Source organism: Antrostomus carolinensis, unplaced genomic scaffold, assembly GCF_000700745.2.
Source record: "Antrostomus carolinensis isolate BGI_N321 unplaced genomic scaffold, ASM70074v2 scaffold24971, whole genome shotgun sequence".
NCBI lineage: Eukaryota > Metazoa > Chordata > Aves > Caprimulgiformes > Caprimulgidae > Antrostomus > Antrostomus carolinensis.
In genome coordinates this window covers 1-18,521 of record NW_010292355.1, presented here as the reverse complement: position 1 = coordinate 18,521, position 18,521 = coordinate 1, and the positions used below count along the sequence as shown (strand labels likewise).

Here is an 18,521-nt window from a genome sequence, read left to right as displayed (position 1 = left end):
CTGCTCCGTTTGTATGCGCCTGCTCTTTCCCAACCGCTTTGTTTGAGAAGTTCCCTCTGTGTTACTCTGATAAAGCACTTGGAGGAAACACGGACAGGGAAGTAAATAATTAACAGTGCGTCAGATTTACCAAACTTAGGATTCTGACTTGGATACCTCCCACTAATCCCATCATAGGAAGGCAGTGGTTGCAGTCCATCGTTGCTGGTAACAGTGAAACCCTGTCATCATGAAGGAACTTGGTAGCAAGTTTACTTGCACTTGGATTTCTTGAACAGCTTCATTAACTGCTTGAATCTTTCTGAAACCTAATGGAAGACAAGAAAAGGTTTATCATTAAGGTCCCAGATTTCCATACCTACCAAAATAGACTGATCTGACAGCATAAAGGTTTTTTTAACAAGACCACTATTTTGTTTTTTATTTGCTTCCAATACATTTCAGTGGGAGAATTTTAGGAGCACCATTAACAGGTTAATTGGATGTAGGAAGTCTATGACTATCTGAAATACTCTCCAGGTTAATCACAGGGAGCTAGAGCCAGCTACTGGTTTAACACAGGTTTCCTTACAACAAGGAGGAAAAAAAATGAAGGCTTCAAAGTCAATTAGACTTGAATTTTGCCAGGTATAACTGTAAGATTCAAATGTAAGGACAAGAGCTTATTTTGCCCTCCACAAAAAGCACAGTTTATTGGTTATTTTCTACCCTCTTGCACAAGAGTTGCTTCAGGTATTTATGGCTCACCATGGAGTAATCTGCCTACTAGGGATTATACAAAACTGGTCTGTAGATGAGAGTCAAAAGTCTTTTTGTTGAGCACAGCTACAGCTTACACAGCAACCTCATGCAATTTTAAGTTAGTATTTCTTATCACTATATGCATATTGCTATAGCATTATCTTCCATCCACCAAATAGCTCACTGGGAAGAGTGGTAGAAATGCACTGGTAACACAGTTTTATCCAATCATCCACCTCAACATCTTCTAAAGCCTGTAAACACTCTAACCATACAGCACAACATCCTAAAAGCCAAATCTTGAGCATGCAGAATTTCCTAACTTAGTCAAAATGGGTACTTCTCCCTTTTCAGATTTGCAGGATAGATATTAAGGTAGCAATTCAAGACAAGTACAAAGTTATACACAAACCTCTGGAAACATTCTACATCAATTTGACATCTGTGTCTTTTGAAGTTTCTTAATTAAGAAGAGAAAGAAAAAAGGAAACACTTTCATGAAAAGTGTCCTTTCTGCAAAATCCTGGTATTTTTTTTTTTCCAGCTCTAATTTTAATTCTTTTTTAACTTAGTAAACCTGTGCAAAGGCTTTGGGCCTCTCCAAATTGCCTTCCTTTATCTAAGTGCTGATTCAACAATAGAACAATCCCGTTGTCCCTGGTTTATGATTGAACACAGCAGTTTCAAAGTACCAATCAAACAGGTACCGAAGAATTCCTGGACCATAATATCCCTATAAGGTATATTTTTAAAAAGTAACAACCATGAGACTCTAAGATTCTTTTTTCAAGAACCTCCCAACAAAACACATGAGGAAAAACAACCTCAAATTAGCAGAAGATCTCCAAAGGTTTTTATTCAAATGCAATCATAAATGTAGCAACACAGTTGTTATCAAATATGAGAGTGACGGCACCTACCTGATTTGGGCTTTTGTTCAGCCTAGTGGCTAAGGAAACAAAGGTTTTGCTTGATGGTCCCTTTCTCTGACATTCCAGTAAAATTTCTCGGTCATCATTTCTATAGCAAAAATGCATTTTTAATACATTAATACATATATAAGTGTACATGCATGCAAACAAAGAAAAGAAAACACATACAGGCATATATAAAACTCTGAGTATTTCCAAACTACAAAACATGAATTCAAATAGCAGTAATGAACTCATGTAGAATCCTCCCCTCTACCAGCACACAGTAACAGAGTCTGTACAAACAAGTGGTAGTGGAGATTATGCTGTCCTATCAGGAAGGGCAGGATTATTACAACAGAGTTAGCCCAAAACCAAAGTCATCAAAAAGAGTTTTAAGCTTCTAAAGCACACATATAAACTTGAATTGAAAAGAACTCATAAATCCAACAGGGGCCAGTAGTTCTTGGCAGACTTGCCTCAGTTTGCATGGCTAGGCAGCGGCTTTCACCTAAGACCCACTGACTTCCAAAGATTAAACAGAGAGGTGTTTGACTTCTGTAAATGGTTTAATATAACAAACATACTCGGAGCACATCTACTGTTCTCAGGAGAATAAAGGACCAGGAGTCTATTCTTAAACATGTCACCAATTTGCTGTTTGTCTCATTAACGGATGTAGGGATATGCAAATTGTATATAGACACAGTCATTATACAGCAGCTACTATGTATCTTTGGTTGAAACGTGCCATACTGCAATAAATTATATTTAATTTCCTCAATTTCAAATAAAAATATAATGACTCATTATTTAAATAAACTTTTTTTAGGCGTAGTTCAAAGATGGACAAAGACTGTGACGCAGAAAAGCCAACCATACTCACAGGGAAACTGTAATAAACTCCTCCTGTCTCATCAGTTCGCACGTTAAAAGTAATATTTGCTTTCACAGTCTTTTTTTCCGTGGTAGGAGTTGATTTTCTTTTAAAATGCTGCCTAGAAACTTACTTTATATCTGAACTATAGTTCAGAAAAGTCTGTCCTGAAAATTTTAGGAGGGCCTTTATAAAGAGTTGATTGTATCAAGTTGTAGCCAGAACAGCAAAACCTGCTAACTGTAGTTTCTGAAGGACAAAAATACATCACAATAACTTTGCACATATCTTTGACACATAAAGTCATCTCACTTGTCACCCACACCCTCCTAACTGGAATATATGGGGTGAAAGGTTAACTAGGACATTTCTGCAGACTGAGCAGCGTAGATCCCAAAACAGAAAACTGTTTTGCACTCTCAGTGCATTCCCTCAGTGGGGGAAATCTTTATCTGCTCTACTTTACTCAGTCACTGATGCTTCCAAGCCTTGTAGGAACATCAAAGACCTCCATGCCCTACCAAGCCTGGCTGGATTTTTTGGACAGGAAAGGAAATGCGCATGGGAAACAAAAATTACAGGCAGTGCAATATATTATGTCTTGTTACCTTAGCACACAAGTTTTTTTTAAAAAAAAGTTGAAAGTATTCTTGTTTGGGGAGATCTGAGTAAACAATGGAATCAATTATGACAGATGGAAGCCACCTTCTTTAAAGTAAACTTGATTTCACCTACCTAAGAAATGACTAAAAATTGTTCTCTTCCAAAGGCTGCTAAGAGGATTACAAAAAATCAGTTCAATTCTTAAATTTGTTTTCCCCTGGACAACTGTTATAGAAACAGGGTAAAATAGACTTTGGCACGTTTCAGCAGTACTCTAAGAGAAAACATCAATCTCCTCAAGCCATCCTGCATAGATAGAAAGAGGCTGCCACTCCACTATTTGCAGAGAGATGTAGAGATACCAAATATCTTCAGCCATCAGCTAAATATCCTTTTCTTCCCACTTACAAGTATATAATGCAGTTTAAAAAAACACCAAACCCAAACTAAACCAAACTAACAGATCAAATCAGAAATTACCTTGTCCAGGAAACTACCACTTCTCCCTTCTTCTTAATGATGTTTTTGGCATACAGACTAGGTGATGATGCAGATGAAGCCAAAGGAGAAGAGTCTTTGCTCTGCTGCAACTCATTCTTCTTACTGGAACATTGTTTGGGTGCTGAATTTACCTCTTCAGACTTGACATCACTTGCATTGCTCCCTTCACCTGCTGATTCAGTTTCTTTCCGTTGCCTTTTTGAGCTGCAGTTCTCTCTGACAGCCTCCTTCTTCCTTTTTTTACTAGTTTTATCATCTATACTTATCTGACATCCTACATCAGTATTTGATGCAGATTTTCCTTCAAGATTACATTCACCTGCTACAGTCTTGTTGGAAAGCTCTTCTGTTAAGTCTATAAATGCATCAGAGCAGCCTTCCAGTTCTTCCTTTTTATCACTGATTTCTGAGTTTCCTGTAGAACTTTCCCGAGCCCTGTTACCTGGAGTTGACTCCACTGCACAACATGAAGTTTCACTAACAATATCATTTGTTAAGTCTATATATGACTCTATACCACATCCAGCAGGAAAAGAAGCTTGAGATCTAACTCCAATTTGATTTATGTTTTCATATACTTTCGGTTTGTGTGCCTGAGATTGCTCAGAGCCTTCATCTGGGCTTTCAGTACCATGGCTCTCTGTGTTTGAAGATTTTCTGCATGGTCCAAGCAACCCAGTGGTTTCTTCCTTTCCAATGCTATTATGTGACCCCTTTAAAGGCTGAGGTAAGGCAGGATTTTGTTCTTGTCCAGTGCTGACATGAAGCAACTGATCTGTCTTAACCAGATCAGGTTTGACAGTTTCTTGCATAGCAGCTGTTGTGGCACTCTGACTATCCCTTTCTTTTTCCCCACCTCTCATTTCTCCTTTTTCAGTCTTGGTTGAGGATGCCCGTGCCTCCTTCACGGAAGCCACCTGATCAGATGCTGGTGAGGTAGATGGCACTGCACGCCTGATCTTTACAATAAAATGATCGTTGGATTTCTCCATGATTACCGCTTGCATTGGCAGGCTGGGACGACACTGGAAACCGGGAGCAACAGGCCGACTCGTCCACGATGAAGAACAACTGGATTTAGTGCTTGAGTTGTCAGATTCTAAAGCCAAATGAATGTCTTGTTCAGTGGCATCCTCCTCTTCAAGAAGCGCATCTTCGCTGTAGTGTGCGCTGAGAACGCCCTCGGGAGTTGAGCTAGAATTATTCTCAGGTTTTAGGAAGCTGAGGTGAGCATCTGATTTCAAAGGTGATGGAATAGTTAAGGAAACAGCCAAATCTTCAAGGAGGATGGAAGAAACAACTGATTTATTCTTTTGCAAACTGCATTCATCTTCTCTGCATGAAGCTACATTTGTAGAAACCTCAAACATGCAGCTTTCATCTAGCACATCTGGATCAACAGACATCTGAAGCCTAGATACTAAAGAGGGAGCTCTTACAGGTGAAACAATAGGCCAGTTGATATCCTCTACTGGTTGAGATTCCACACAAGCCTCCTTTGGAGCAATCTCTTGCACCAGTCCAACAGCATTAACTCTGCATTTCTGACTGTCTAAAAACTGTTTTTCTGGAGTTCGGAATTCCCACTCGTTTCTGTCAATATTGCCACCGTTTTTTTCCAAGAGATCAGAACCTTGCAATAAGCTTTTGAAAATTTCACCCATTTGAGCATCACTTACAAGATTAAACGTAAGGCTGGACGCTTGTTGTTCTGTGAGAAGCTCATAACCAAGATCAGACTTGTTAGCATCTCTGGATAGTTGGAATCCTTCCTTTTCATATTTTACACCCTTCAAGGGAGTGAGAGTGCCTTGCAAATTATTCTCTTTAGAGAGGTGCACTTTGGTTTGTGAATTCCTCGTGTTATCAATGGAGTTAAGACATTTTGTAAAGGCAGTTTTCGGTGCACCTGCTTTAATTTTCTCATGGTGACACTTAGGTCGTGGATAATCCACAATTTGCTTTGAAAGGATATATGCTTCAGGCTTTTGAGATCTGGCTTTCAGGGACTTTTTTTTAGATCTTTGCACATCATCTTTATGACTGATCTTGTGTTTTTGCTTTCCTGCTCTCTCAAACTTCCTTTCCTCACTCTCATTTCCCACATTACATAGTTTTATTATCATTCTCCTTATCTTTTCAAATAAGTAATCAAGCTCTTCATCTACAAATTTCCATAACTGTTTTTTCATATCTGATACTTGTTGTTCAAAAAGACGGTCCACTACTGCATTCTTTTTAACTTGCTTAAGTTTGGACTCAATAATATCACAGATATTCAATTTTAATGTCTCACCTAATGTAGACATCTTGGAAAAGTCCAAGTATTTTATTAATGATGTAAAATTTATGATACCAGATTCTATAATTCTGTGAAAATGCTGAACTGGGAACTGCACCTTGAACTTCATATAATTTTTCCTCATCTGTTTTCGTATAGCTCTTAGCATCTGCATGATTTCTTGTATATTTGAAGGTTCAACAATAACATGAACTATTTTTTCAAGACAAGCAATGCTCACAGTTTTATTTTTCTTCATATCTTTTGAAGATTTGAAAGACTGATTTTTATGTTCTTCTCTGTTCTTCTTTGTATTTTCTTTCACAGAAACAAATTTTCCATTATCTTCATTGCCACGCACAGTTTTGCTCTTTTGATTCTGCGGATTGCTGGTCAAATTTCGTGTCTCAGGAGAAGCTTTTGGTCTTGACTTTTTTGTACTTTCACAGCCTCTTTCTGGTTTAGATTTTTTTTCATCTTCATCGCTACTTATGATTTCTCCTTCTTCTATTTCATCTGAAGAGATACTCAGTTGGGACTCCATCACTAAGTGTCCATCAGACATGCTAACTGGCTTTTGATTTTCCTTGTTTACCTCCTTTGACAAATTCTTTGAGGGACAAACGACAACCGTACTTTCAGGAATTAAATCTATAAAAAGAAAACAGTTTGCTAATCACCATAAAGAAGGCAATTTATAAACAGATATTTTCCAAAAAACATGGAAGATTTTCTTCTGCAAAGTAACTGTTTAGAACTGTTTGTTTGAAACTGCCAACAACTCAGGAAGTTTGAGCTACAACAAGTTTGGGTGGATTGTTTCAGCAGCTGCTAGTTCAAGGGATTTTTCTGAGCTTCAAAGGGCAAATAAGAGCTCAACATTTCACCAAAACCATGGGATCTATCTCATAAACACACTTAAACCAGAAAAATCTATCAGTTTCCATCAGTCTAGAAATTATTTCCATTTACTTTAACAAGTTTTCAGAAATTGTTTTTCTCAAGTTTTTTAACCTTAACATGGTTATGCATTTACATGCAATAGGTGGCTTTTCTTCTAACAGTTTCACGATGAAAACAAAGCGAGAACAAATGACCTACTCATGTTTGCATTCAACTGTCTTTTCCAGGGCTGATAAAAAGGTTCTTTGCATCTTTCAATAAACTGACTTACTAAATAAAAAAGAGAACTAGGCACCACACACATAATAAAACTCCTTTTTCAGTTTTTGATGCATTTAAGATTACCAGCACTATAACTAAGCACAACAACATAAAAAGGTTTTTTTCTTAGAAATTTTGTCAGAGAAAGCCTCCAGTTCAGGTTCCTGCATGACAGGAATGAGAATGAGATTTGTGAGAGGAAAGGCTAAAGTTCTGCCCAATACAGGATGCCTTACTCTGCCTCACAAATAAGTTTACTAAATGTTTTATATTTTTGAGATATCATTAAACATGTACTTAATAATTATTTAAAATTCTAACCAAATGCTATTTTGTCAAGAAAAACAAGCAATTAGCTAGCTACAAAGCAGTTTGTTGCAAAAGATGAAAAGGCAAGCTCATTTCCATTGTACAAAAATTCCACTGAAGTGCTTATGTATTGATTAATGAGATTTGCAGTTAATTTTAGGCTTGCTGGGTACTCTAGTTAATAAAACACTCTTATGTTCAATGGGACATAGATTAGACTGCTTAATGACCTCTAACAAACATCTAATCTCATAAAAGATCATATCTAAATTGATCTCCATAAAAAATGAACTTGTGATTAACACTTTAAAGCAACATTTGAAAATGTTTATTTCATACAGATTGTACAGGAGCAAAAACAGATTCCATCACTGCCTTCATTTCAGTTTTTGTGATAGTTTAACAAGGATCAATATCTTCTCAAGCTCATCACTTCAATATTTTGACCAACCAAAGTATAAAATGAAAGTGGTCAAAATATAGTATTACTATATCTATCCATCCTGTAGAACAGTAGAAAGGTGAATACTGAATTTCAAGGCCAAGAGAACCCATAGCCTCCTGTCAGCTTCACAGATGCACAACATTCAACACACATATCATTAGTTAGATCACAAAGACAACTAGGAATCTAACTTCAGAGCTGAAAATCACTGCTTTGGAATTTAGTAGCAAGTTCTAGACAGGTCGTTATTTCTCTAACAAGTAACTAAGAGAAACACTACAAAATGAGTAAAAATACTGTTATTTGATGTTCATCTACTCTGATATAAAAGCTCTCGTGTCCTCTTAGATATTTCAAAGAACATAAACTACTGTAGGAATGAAATAGAAACTGCTAAAGGAATTCACACTTAAGAGAGTAGCTGTCTCAAGTGCAAGAGAGAGAATTCCAGAGTGAACTACACTAAGAATTGCAAAAAGATGAAAGGATTATGCACCAAAACGTAAGAAAAAATATTTAAATGCCACTCCACTATTCCTCTCCTGTTAGGAAATTTAAATTTCCAAGAAAACTTTTTATTAGTTGCAGCAGGACGTTACAGGAACAGTTAAATTCACACAAGTAGAAGATTAAACTTTGGATCACCTACTTGCTCTTCCTGCAAGTAGGTGATCCATTGTATTTTATCTCCCTGACATTTTATTTAGGAGTTAGCTCTTACTTCATTAATGATAAATCCTAATGTTCTATTTCTTCTTCTTTTTTTCCCCACCAACTGACTCACAATTATAAAATATATATAAAAATTCACACTGAAATTAATTTAGATGGAGAGCACAGCCTCCTCTTAGCTGACATTCCTAGGAATTAAGCCTCAGGTACTCTCTCCAGCTTTCTCACAAATAAATATTGAAAAGATATGATCCTAAGTAACTTAGGCCTCTACAATTAAAAAAAAAAAAAAACCTAATGAGATCTACTCAGAACTAACTGCAATTAAAAAACCTACATGTATTTTTTTTAGAAGTTAGGACATAGCTCTTATTTCAACCACTCATCTGTCAGCAGTGACAAACTCCAATTTTTATAGTGCTAATGTTCAACTGGCTACAGCCTTGACTGCACTGTTAAATGGTTCCATGACAAACAAAAAGGACCATTGAGACTTACACAGCTTAAGAAGAAATAAGTTATATTTTTGAGAAAGCAGTTAAAAAAAGTCACTTCTACTTTCTGTTAATGGATCTTCTAAGCTTTTATGTAGAAAATAAATTAGAATATACGCATACCTTTGTTGTAACTCTTCACAAGACCTTTGCAGGGACTTTCCATCTTAAGTGTTTTAGCCAAAGGGCGCATTGGACTGTTCAGTGGACTGATGGCCTTCGGAATATACCTCAAGTGATTGAGATCAATGCTCAGTATTGAGCTGTCATCATCAAGAGGAACTGGGTTCGTTTCTCTCTCTTTAGTTCTAGGATACATCTCACCACCAAGGGAAGATGCTGCAGTACTGATTTCAGTTAGGTCTGGCTCCAGATCACAAGTATTCTGGTCAACTAATGGTTCATCCTTATCAGTTAACATAGTTCTGTCAAGTGACTGAGATGTACTCAAATTAATTCTGCAGATACCCTTTTCCTCCACAGGACACTCAACATTTTCTGCAGACAAGTGATCGTCGTCCTTCACTACTTCCATTAAAGAATTTGGGTTTGTTTCACTAACGTCATCTGTGACATCACAGGACTCCAGGTCACCAGAACTTTTGGCTTCCAAGTCACATAAGACAAGGTTTTGAGAGCCATGTTGGTCTGCTGAGCTCTCTATGTCAGCAGCTAGCCATATTTTATCTTCCTCTTTCTTCCTTGCTGCTGACTCAGGAGTGGCTCCCATACTTTCACTGGCAGGTTCAGATAGTGCCACTTGTGCTGCTGGTACATTATCATCCTGCACAACACCCACTGTCACAAGCAAGTTTTCACACTCTGCCACACTCCCTGCCACCTCCAGGGGCAAAGATTCAGGGTGATTCAGATCCGTCACTGCTGCTGCTGTTGCTGAGGCTTCCGATTCAACTAGATCACAAACTTCTCCTGCCTCTGACAACATTGCAGCCTGCATCTCATCAGGAACCAGTACCTCTGCAGCTCCTGGCAAGGTTTGGGGCTGTACCTGACCCACTTCTGCTTCTGGTAAGGTTTCTGAGCTCAGTTCATCAGTTGCCTCTACTGGCAATGCTTCAGACTGTGCTGGATCTGCTGCTGCTACATTTAAGGCTTCATTTTCAGAACTGACACAAACAGGCAGTGCTGGTTCCATGTTGCTTTCAGCTGCACTGTCCAGAACTTGCAGTGTTGAATCAGTTTGCCCTGTGGGACCACAGTTAACAGGGTGGGCAGAATCTAATGGTTCTGCCTGCAGCATCAGCTTTGTGCTTCCCTCATCAGTAGCCTTCTGAGAAGGTGTTTTAAGTCCATCTATTGGAGAGAGACATTGTTTCTTAGCAGGAGAAAGAGTCAAATTCAGCTTTTCCATAAAGCTAAGTTTTAGGTCTTTGCTTTTTGTCCCACTGCGATCATCTTTAGTTTTGGGAACTTTATGGTCTTTTAAGCTATCTGCTGCTCTGGACGTTTCTTCTAGCTTATGGGATTTGTTTCTCTCACTTTTTGTAATATCTGTACCTTTCTTGGATTCTTTTGCAGATTGATGAGAAATCTCTTTTGCAACTTTTCTTTCCTTTCTAAAATGTCTATTTTCATCCTGATTATCTCTTTCTCTTTTCCTTTTTTCTTCAGTTCTGTGTCTTTCTGATTTGGAATGTGCCGTTTCCCATTCATATCTACTACTATTTTCCTTCAAGCGTGCATATTTATGCTCTCTGCTGTTGGAATTAGAAGGTGAAGTCCTTCCTTCTCGGGAAACATGATCATTTGTTCCCCTGTCTCTCTTGCAATCACTGTCTTTTCCTTTTCTAGACTCTTCCATGCGACATTTACGTGATTCATGAAGACTCTTTGTATGCTCGTTCTTTGAGTGTGGACTACTCCCTCTACCAGACCTCCTTGGTTGCTCTTGTAGCTTTTCATTTGGTTTACTTTTTTGGCCAGCATTTTTTTCATCTTTATCATGTGTTTTAATGTCTTTTTTTAATACATTTTGTGATCTCTCATCAGCATACAAGTCACTTCTTGTTTGAAATCTGTCTTTACCAGTAGTTTGTTTCTCCCAGGAAGAAACACCCCTTTCTACTCTTCTTTCTAAACTTGGACTGCGTTTGAGTTTTACGCTCTGACTTTTTTGTTGCAACTCATTTTTACCAGCCTTCTCCGAAAGGGTTTTCAGCTTCTGCTGAGGATCTGAATTCCTCTCTTCACTGTCACCGTTTCCGGGGCTCTGATGTACTTCTCTCTTGTGTTTGTTGACATTTCCCCTACTGCACTGTTCATTAGTTTTAATTTCTTTTCTTTCCTTTCTGTTATCCTTGTTGGAACTATGGTCATAGTTTGGTAGACACGTGTGAGCACTATCGTTGCAGAGCTCTTCGGGAGGGTATTTCAGTAAATATGGAGTGTTTCTTTTTTCGGAGCTAGACTTCCCATTATCCATATTATGAGATGAGTAACTGTGGTATTTATCTTTTGAACAGTCATTTTTCATTTTATGGTCCAGCTTTATACTGTCACCTAAATCAGGAGGTCTGAATTTGGAATCTTTTGTTTTACACATCTCGGAGCATCTTCCATTAGTTGATCCTGGAAGGTATGTTCTGGTGAAACTACTTCGATGATTGGGAAATTCTGAGAGCCTGTTTATAGAAAGAAAAAAAACCCCACGTTATTTTAAAATTTATTCAAACATAACCAAAGCCAAATTGCAATGAATCCATATATCTCTTAAATTTTTTTTCCTGCTTTCTTTCAGCTTCAAGTAGTGGAAGAAAAATAGAAGTTTAATCTTTTCCATTAGCACACAGCAAAATAATATAATTCATATCCGTGTTTTCCAAATGAAATTTATCTAGAGAAAAAGCAAGATCTGTGGAAAAATACTGTATTAGATCTAACAAACAATTTCAGTAATTCAAATTAGTATTTCATTGTCCAGCAACAAAAAGAGCCTTCTGCTAGGAAAAAAAAAAGTTGTTCCTTACAGCATTAGTAATTTAAAATAATAATAATTAAAAGAAGAAAAAAATAATCACATAGTTAATATGAATATAGTCTCTAGCACAGTAACATCAAATGAACCTTTATGGTGTCTTTTGCTGCAAGAAAATACCAAATGGTCAAAGTGAAACACAAACAAACCAACGATGTGGCTAACGTCACACAAGTGACGAGCAGGTGACCTTGTGATAGGTTAGGGGTCCTGAATCTTGGACTCCTGCTCTGGTTTCAAGTGGTTCAGAATCCTTACACTCAGCAACTCTCCCATCCATACTTTAATATTTTCAACTCCTTGCAGTAAGATTAGTAGTACACAGAAATTACCAAGAATCCTCTAGCTGCAATCCCCCATCACTGGAGACAGGGTTTTCATATCTTGCCATGAAAACACTATATAGTTTAATTATTTTCATTTGTTGTCTGAAAAGTTCCATGGAATTCATGTCTGAGACCATAAAATAGACTAGTTCTGAAGCTGAACTGTGTAAGATAATACCTGCTTTGAAACACCAGGAAATGGGTGATTAAACAAAACAACCAAAAAAAAGGACTCAGGTATATGGTCACCCTTTGGATTCCTCCTTGTCTTCTTAATTAGAAACTCAAGACTTCATCAAGCAAAGAAGATACTTACCTGCTTCCTCTGACTGTACCAGTACTATACCATACAAACTATTATTTACTAAGTTATTTTCTTCACTAGTTTACTTAAAATATACACAAAAGTTTCTTACAAGTATATAAACACAATCAGACAAAAACAGCTTGCGGTTTCACTGTCTAGTTGTACCTTTGATAGAGATTACTGATTTCTTCATCCTTACGGTTAATTTCCACTCTTGCTGTTTTAATAAGTGCTGAAATATTCTTTTTGAGAGCTTGATTTTCATTCTGTAGAATGATATTCTATTTTAAATATATACAAAAAAGAGAGCAAGAGAGAGAGAGGAGGAGAGAGAGGAAAATTGAGAATTAGCTTGGGAATCCATTTAATGAAAAACAGTGCAAGACAATCATTACATAAAGTCCCACTGTATGCAAACTGACAGCAGAACATACAGAAACTGTTCTGGAGTGGTCAGAATTACTGAGATCCAAATGATTTTTTTTTTTTTAACATCACTCACATTTATGCTCCTGTTTGTGTTCCTGGTAATTATTTATGAAGTTTAAGCATACAATTTATTGCAACTGAAATATGCCACAAACCAAGTAACCACAGAGCTAAAAAATTATAATCTGCCCTTTTGCTTTATTCTTTTACTCAATTTACTGTTTTCCTGGTCACTGTCAAATGAGAGATGTAGCTTTTAAGCTCTTTCAGAGAAAGAGGGCAATTGTATTTCTTTCAAGGTATCAAAACCAACTTTGGGTGCTTTATCATTCTAACATTTCTAGATACAGTGTTCTAGAATCCTGTCTGTCAATCCTAGAGATAGTCCTTTCTTTTAACAATTGTCTCAGCAAAGCCTGCTCAGAAAGACAGACAAGTTTTGCAGAAAACAATACAGAAGTGTCACAGGGCAGAAGCTGCTTAGCATTGCAAAGCATAGAACCTTTGGGACTTATCTGTAACACGCAGTAGAGCATGCTGCAGAATTTCCCAAGATAATCTAACTCTATAGAATGGCACAGTGTGGGACACTAGCTCAAGGCGAAGAGCAAGTTCAACCGTATCAAAACGGCACTATGCTCAAAGCAATGCAGACATCCTCTTCCAGTTGTAATGACAGCTCAAGTACTTTTGCAACCCTTTCCCTAGTGCATTAAAGACCTATTTTTTAAAAAACAAGAGAACTGGACACCTTTCTGATAACTGTTCATTTGACATGCTTATTTTCTAATTAAGGAGACAGAAGATAGCTTTTAAGCAACTCGTCTTACGGCACACAACATCGTGAAACAAGTGAATTCACCTACTGATTCTGTCAGTAGGCTATCCTAGCAACTGTCCTAGGCAGAACAAGCTCCTAGCACCTACAGAGGTGCTTCACAAACCATCTGTGTGGTGGATCAGTTCTGGAAAGCATATCTCTCAAAGGAATATTCATTTTTCTTTACATAAATCTTGACAATGCTACCCTTCGAACTACAGTACCTGTGCCTGTATTTCCTTAAATTTCTTCATCAACTCTTTAATTTGCTGTTGACATTTTCCATATTCTGCCTGCAACTGTAAAAGAGAGAAGAATTCACAGCACAGAAGTGGGCTTAATTATACAGAAAATGACTCCTCTAGATTTATAATTAGTGAACATGGTAGTGTATAGCACAAATCTCTCTCTTTTTCCAAAAGTAACATATTAAAGCCATATTAAACCAAAAAGCTTCAATATGTTCCAACAGGTATACAAGTCTCTAAAACATCATAAATGCTCGGAGAAGAGGAAATCTACGTGCACTTGCCCAACAGTAATAGGCTAGAGTAACAGGAAGCCATATTATTGTGAAATTAAATACATGATTATCAAAAAGCAGAGAGCCCTACAGATGGGAACTTGTTTGTCAGACTTAATATAATACAAAACAGAGAAGGAAAAACACAGTAAAAAGTTACTACAAACCTAGACTGCAAAAATAGACTGCAAAGGACCTGCTCCTCTTGAGATCACAAAATTAAATGAAATACATTTGGCATGAGCCCTTCTTTAAGACTTTTTTTTTTTCCAATAACGTGAGCATATTGACAGCATTTTTTGCACTTTACACAAGAAAACGTGGGGAAAAAAAATTCCAGAACACCAGAATTATTTTTGTCACATTAATACATACCTCATTGTAGGATGCTTCCTTTGCAGTTCCTTCTTCAATTAGTATCTCATCAAATAAATTTAAGCTGTTTCCAGCTGGTGTAGAATTTGGAGCAGAATTGTCTGTAGAAAGAAAACCAATTACATAAAGAAAAACAGTATTTCTCTGGCCAAGTTGCACTGTATCACTGAGGAAAACACATGACCTTATCTGGAGAAACTCCTAGCCTGAATTTCAACATTTATGTTTGTTTTATTGGAAATACTTGATCCAATTTATATCAACATAAAAGGCAATGATGAAAACTAAAGTTCAACTGAAAATACTATGTTAGAAAAACTAAGAGATATACAGGACACCTAACAACAAAGATGGGTGCATTTTATTACTGTCTAATAAGTTGGTTTAAGTCAAAGGAGAAGTAACTCACAGCAAATCTACCTAATTAACAAAGCAAGAAGGGCTACACCTTCAGAGTGATGTGAGGTTCTGCTATTCCAGAGCCAATAAATATCAGGAAGCTAGAAAAAAATACATCCTACAATTAATTCAGCTTTTGGCCAGACTTCACCTTGGAAATATTTGCAGTTGAAAAAAAAAAATTGAGAAAAAGAATACTCAGATGCCAATGACCTACACATTCACAAACACAAATCAGTTAATAAATGGAGTTACTGTAGAGTTGGTATGGAGCTGAATGCCATGCTTCTTGTGTTGAATAAATGTTCTTTGCTGCTTTATATTCCCTTACAAACATAAACTCCCTAGCTTTAGTTCCAAAGAAATCAGAGAAAAAAAAACAAACCAAAAACCAATGCAACAAACACCCCAATTATTTAGATAACAGTGCTCTTTCCTCAAATCAAAGTGACTGTTCTGTTCACCAAATACACATTACTGACAGGACCTGACTTATGACACCTCTGAAATACAGAATCATTTGAGGACAAAGAAATGAAGGTAGCTATCAAAGCTGTACTTCAATCCTTTGGACAATACCACAGTGCAAAGAGTACTATTAACACAATGGAGGATGACATGCAAATGACATCTTATCTGCATATAGTGAAAATCTCACCAATCCTCCTCTTAAACTTAAAAAACCCAAAAAACTAGACTATATGTTTGCTCTGCATTGTTATTCCTCCTTGCATCTCTCATGTTTACTAAACAATGCATCTCAGTATGTGAAATACAGACTTAGAAAACACTGTTATACACTGTAACAAATACAAAATGGAAAGAGAAGGAATGTATAGATGCTTTATGTCTGCAGGATATAGTACAGTCCTTCCATAAAATTCAATGGCCTTTCAGTAGTAAGGTCAGTAGAGAAACACTTGTTTAAATACTAGAAACAGTACTTCATTAAATGGGACACTAAGACTCCTAAAAAAGAACACCTGGTAGGTTCATTCCTTTCTTACCTTCAAAGAAGTTAAAAGAGGAACTTAATTTACATTAGCACGTCAATTTTTCTAAGGAAGTAACAAAAGGTTAAAAGGATCTATTGAAGGTACTGTATCACACAGAAAGTATGTTTCAGAGCTCTCATTGGGAATTCAGTGATCAGTGACTGTTGGTTCTGGTTCTGAAGCTATTTAAAAACAAAATAAAGGTGCCTTCTCCAAGGTAAAATGTTCTATATCAAGGCACAGATAGAATAGCTTAGGTTTCTCTGTACCCCCTTATATGCCCAAGTCTCTTAAAATAGCCAGTATCACATGAAAACTCTCTCATAATCATTCAGCTAACAGATTGAAGGATTCTCTGCTGTATTTATATAGTGTAACATACAAGTCTTGATTTTAAACAAGTAACTCACTGAAGCACATGTTACACCAGATAAACATAAACTTAAAGCTAACTGTTGTTTTACTTGAAACCAGCCTAAGAAGCACAGAGACTCTATAATGCTCCAAGTCAAAGCAGCAACATACAACCAACCTACCAGGAGCTGTCAAACCATTGTCCAAGCCATCGTAAATATCCACTGAGCTCTCATCACCTTCCTTGAAGGGGGAAGCTTCAGCTAAAGGAAAAAAAAAAAAGAAGCACAAAGCAAACATTTAGTAAACTCCAACCACTAACTTTCCCATAAAAGAAGCCTAGCCATTATACTGGACCAGTAGAGAGTAGTAAAAGTAGCAGCACAGACTAGTAAAAGAGGAATTTTATACACCACTAACTTTCCCATAAAAGAAGCCTAGCCATGATACTGGACCAGTAGAGAGTAGTTAAAGTAGTAACACAGACTAGTAAAAGATAGAGGAATTTTATACATCAAGCTACTGCTACTGTGGAGAAAAGATCTTTAGTCACCAGGGAGCAAAGACAGTCTTGTAAGATCAATTCCTAAATATTACAAGAACTGTGCCTGAAGCAAATTATATGCCTTTAAGTACAAATAAAATTAGAAACCAAGTCAACTTGATCTGAACTTGAAACCGTTTCTACAATACATTGCATACAAAAGTTAAACAACTCAGAAACAAAAATAAAAGAATTAGTATAATTAAAAGCACTACTGTTAAAAGAAACATTTCTCGCTAGACTAAATATTTTAACAGCCTGTATCATAATTCAAAGAATTTGCTTTAGTATTGCCATCTATTCACATAGTAACTGGTTCTGTAAAAGTATTTTAATCTAAATCTCCACAGTCTCTCTTCATGTCTTTTTCCAATGCCTCTTAACACTCTCATCTCCTCCGTGAATCTCCCCAGTTTTGCAACAAACATTTTTGTAACAAAGGAAAATATCAACAGTCACAGTCCTTCTGAGGCTGGAAATCTCACAAACATGCATCAGATCAGTCAGCTGTGGAGCTGGAAATAATGTTAAGAGTATCCTGATTACTGGTACTGTACCAGATGATTTGCTCTTACCGATAGCGAACAAAGGAACAAACCTCCTAACATGTCCAGATACACGCTTCATTAGGATACAGAGAAGGTTAAATCACAGACTGTAAAACACAGGGGAGAGGTCAGTTCCAGTCATCCCCTCAAAATGTACTAGAAATACAAACTAAACAGTCACAGTTTGAAATGGGATATGGCTTACACCAATACTGAGCCACAGCCATTTAAATACATTTGAAGCTCATCAGTATTTGTCCCAACTTAAATTGTTTCCATTTTGTTTTCTAAGTTATTTTTGGACCTACTTACTGTCATAAGACTGGTTACATTATTTCATTGCAAAACACAAAGTAATCTAACACATCTTACCACCGTAGCGGATATCAAACAGTCCCAGTCCATCCTCAACTGCTGCCATGATACAGACGCCCTATGGCTTCCCCATCTGTGAGTAAAATACCAGAGAAAAGACAAAAGATTAAGTGACAATTTCAGAACAACATTGTAAAACAGAAGCCTTTTGAAGTAAGTCAGTTCCACCTGAGCTACCTATGGCCCCTTCTCTTCAATGAAATCCAAAAGGAGAATGAGAAAACTCTTACATCAAGGTAACAAACGCAGAGCTCTATCAAGAGAAGTAAGACATTACCTGTCCTATAACGAAGCATTCTGAAGATCTTCAGCTGCATCTTTTATTTGTATGTATCAAATAAAGATCCCATAAAGAAATCTTGGTACAAATTTTGGTACAAACCCGAGCACTGCATTCTACGAACACGTTATCTGAACACATACCTTAACCAGGTAAAGCAATCTGATTTGATAACTCCGATTCCTTTGCTGACTATTTAAGAGCAAGCTTCCCCTGTCTGACACCACCAGCCAAACCAACAGCGAGCAGCAGC

At 37.1% G+C, this 18,521-nt stretch overlaps 1 protein-coding gene across 1 annotated transcript; it reads right to left on the bottom strand.

The window, feature by feature from the left end:
• Positions 1-251: 251 nt before the first annotated feature.
• Positions 252-18,062, bottom strand: CASP8AP2 (caspase 8 associated protein 2). Its single transcript, XM_010176945.1, has 9 exons — positions 17,986-18,062; positions 16,704-16,784; positions 14,774-14,874; positions 14,100-14,174; positions 12,792-12,907; positions 9,122-11,640; positions 3,613-6,565; positions 1,662-1,761; positions 252-308 (listed from the first exon to the last, which is right to left on the bottom strand). Exons 1-9 carry the CDS (start codon positions 18,032-18,034, stop codon positions 252-254), a joined length of 6,051 nt encoding a protein of 2,016 aa, XP_010175247.1. The 5' UTR covers positions 18,035-18,062.
• Between the last annotated feature and the right edge of the window lie 459 nt (positions 18,063-18,521).

Excerpts from the sequence above, each read along its gene's own strand:
- CASP8AP2 (XM_010176945.1), bottom strand. The coding sequence starts at position 18,034 with ATGGCAGCAGTTGAGGATGGACTGGGACTGTTTGATATCCGCTACGGT. Across the intron at positions 16,785-17,985 it reads GTTTGATATCCGCTACGGTG|CTGAAGCTTCCCCCTTCAAG; the intron begins GTAAGATGTGTT and ends TTTTTCCTTTAG. Across the intron at positions 14,875-16,703 it reads CAATGGTTTGACAGCTCCTG|ACAATTCTGCTCCAAATTCT; the intron begins GTAGGTTGGTTG and ends TTCTTTCTACAG.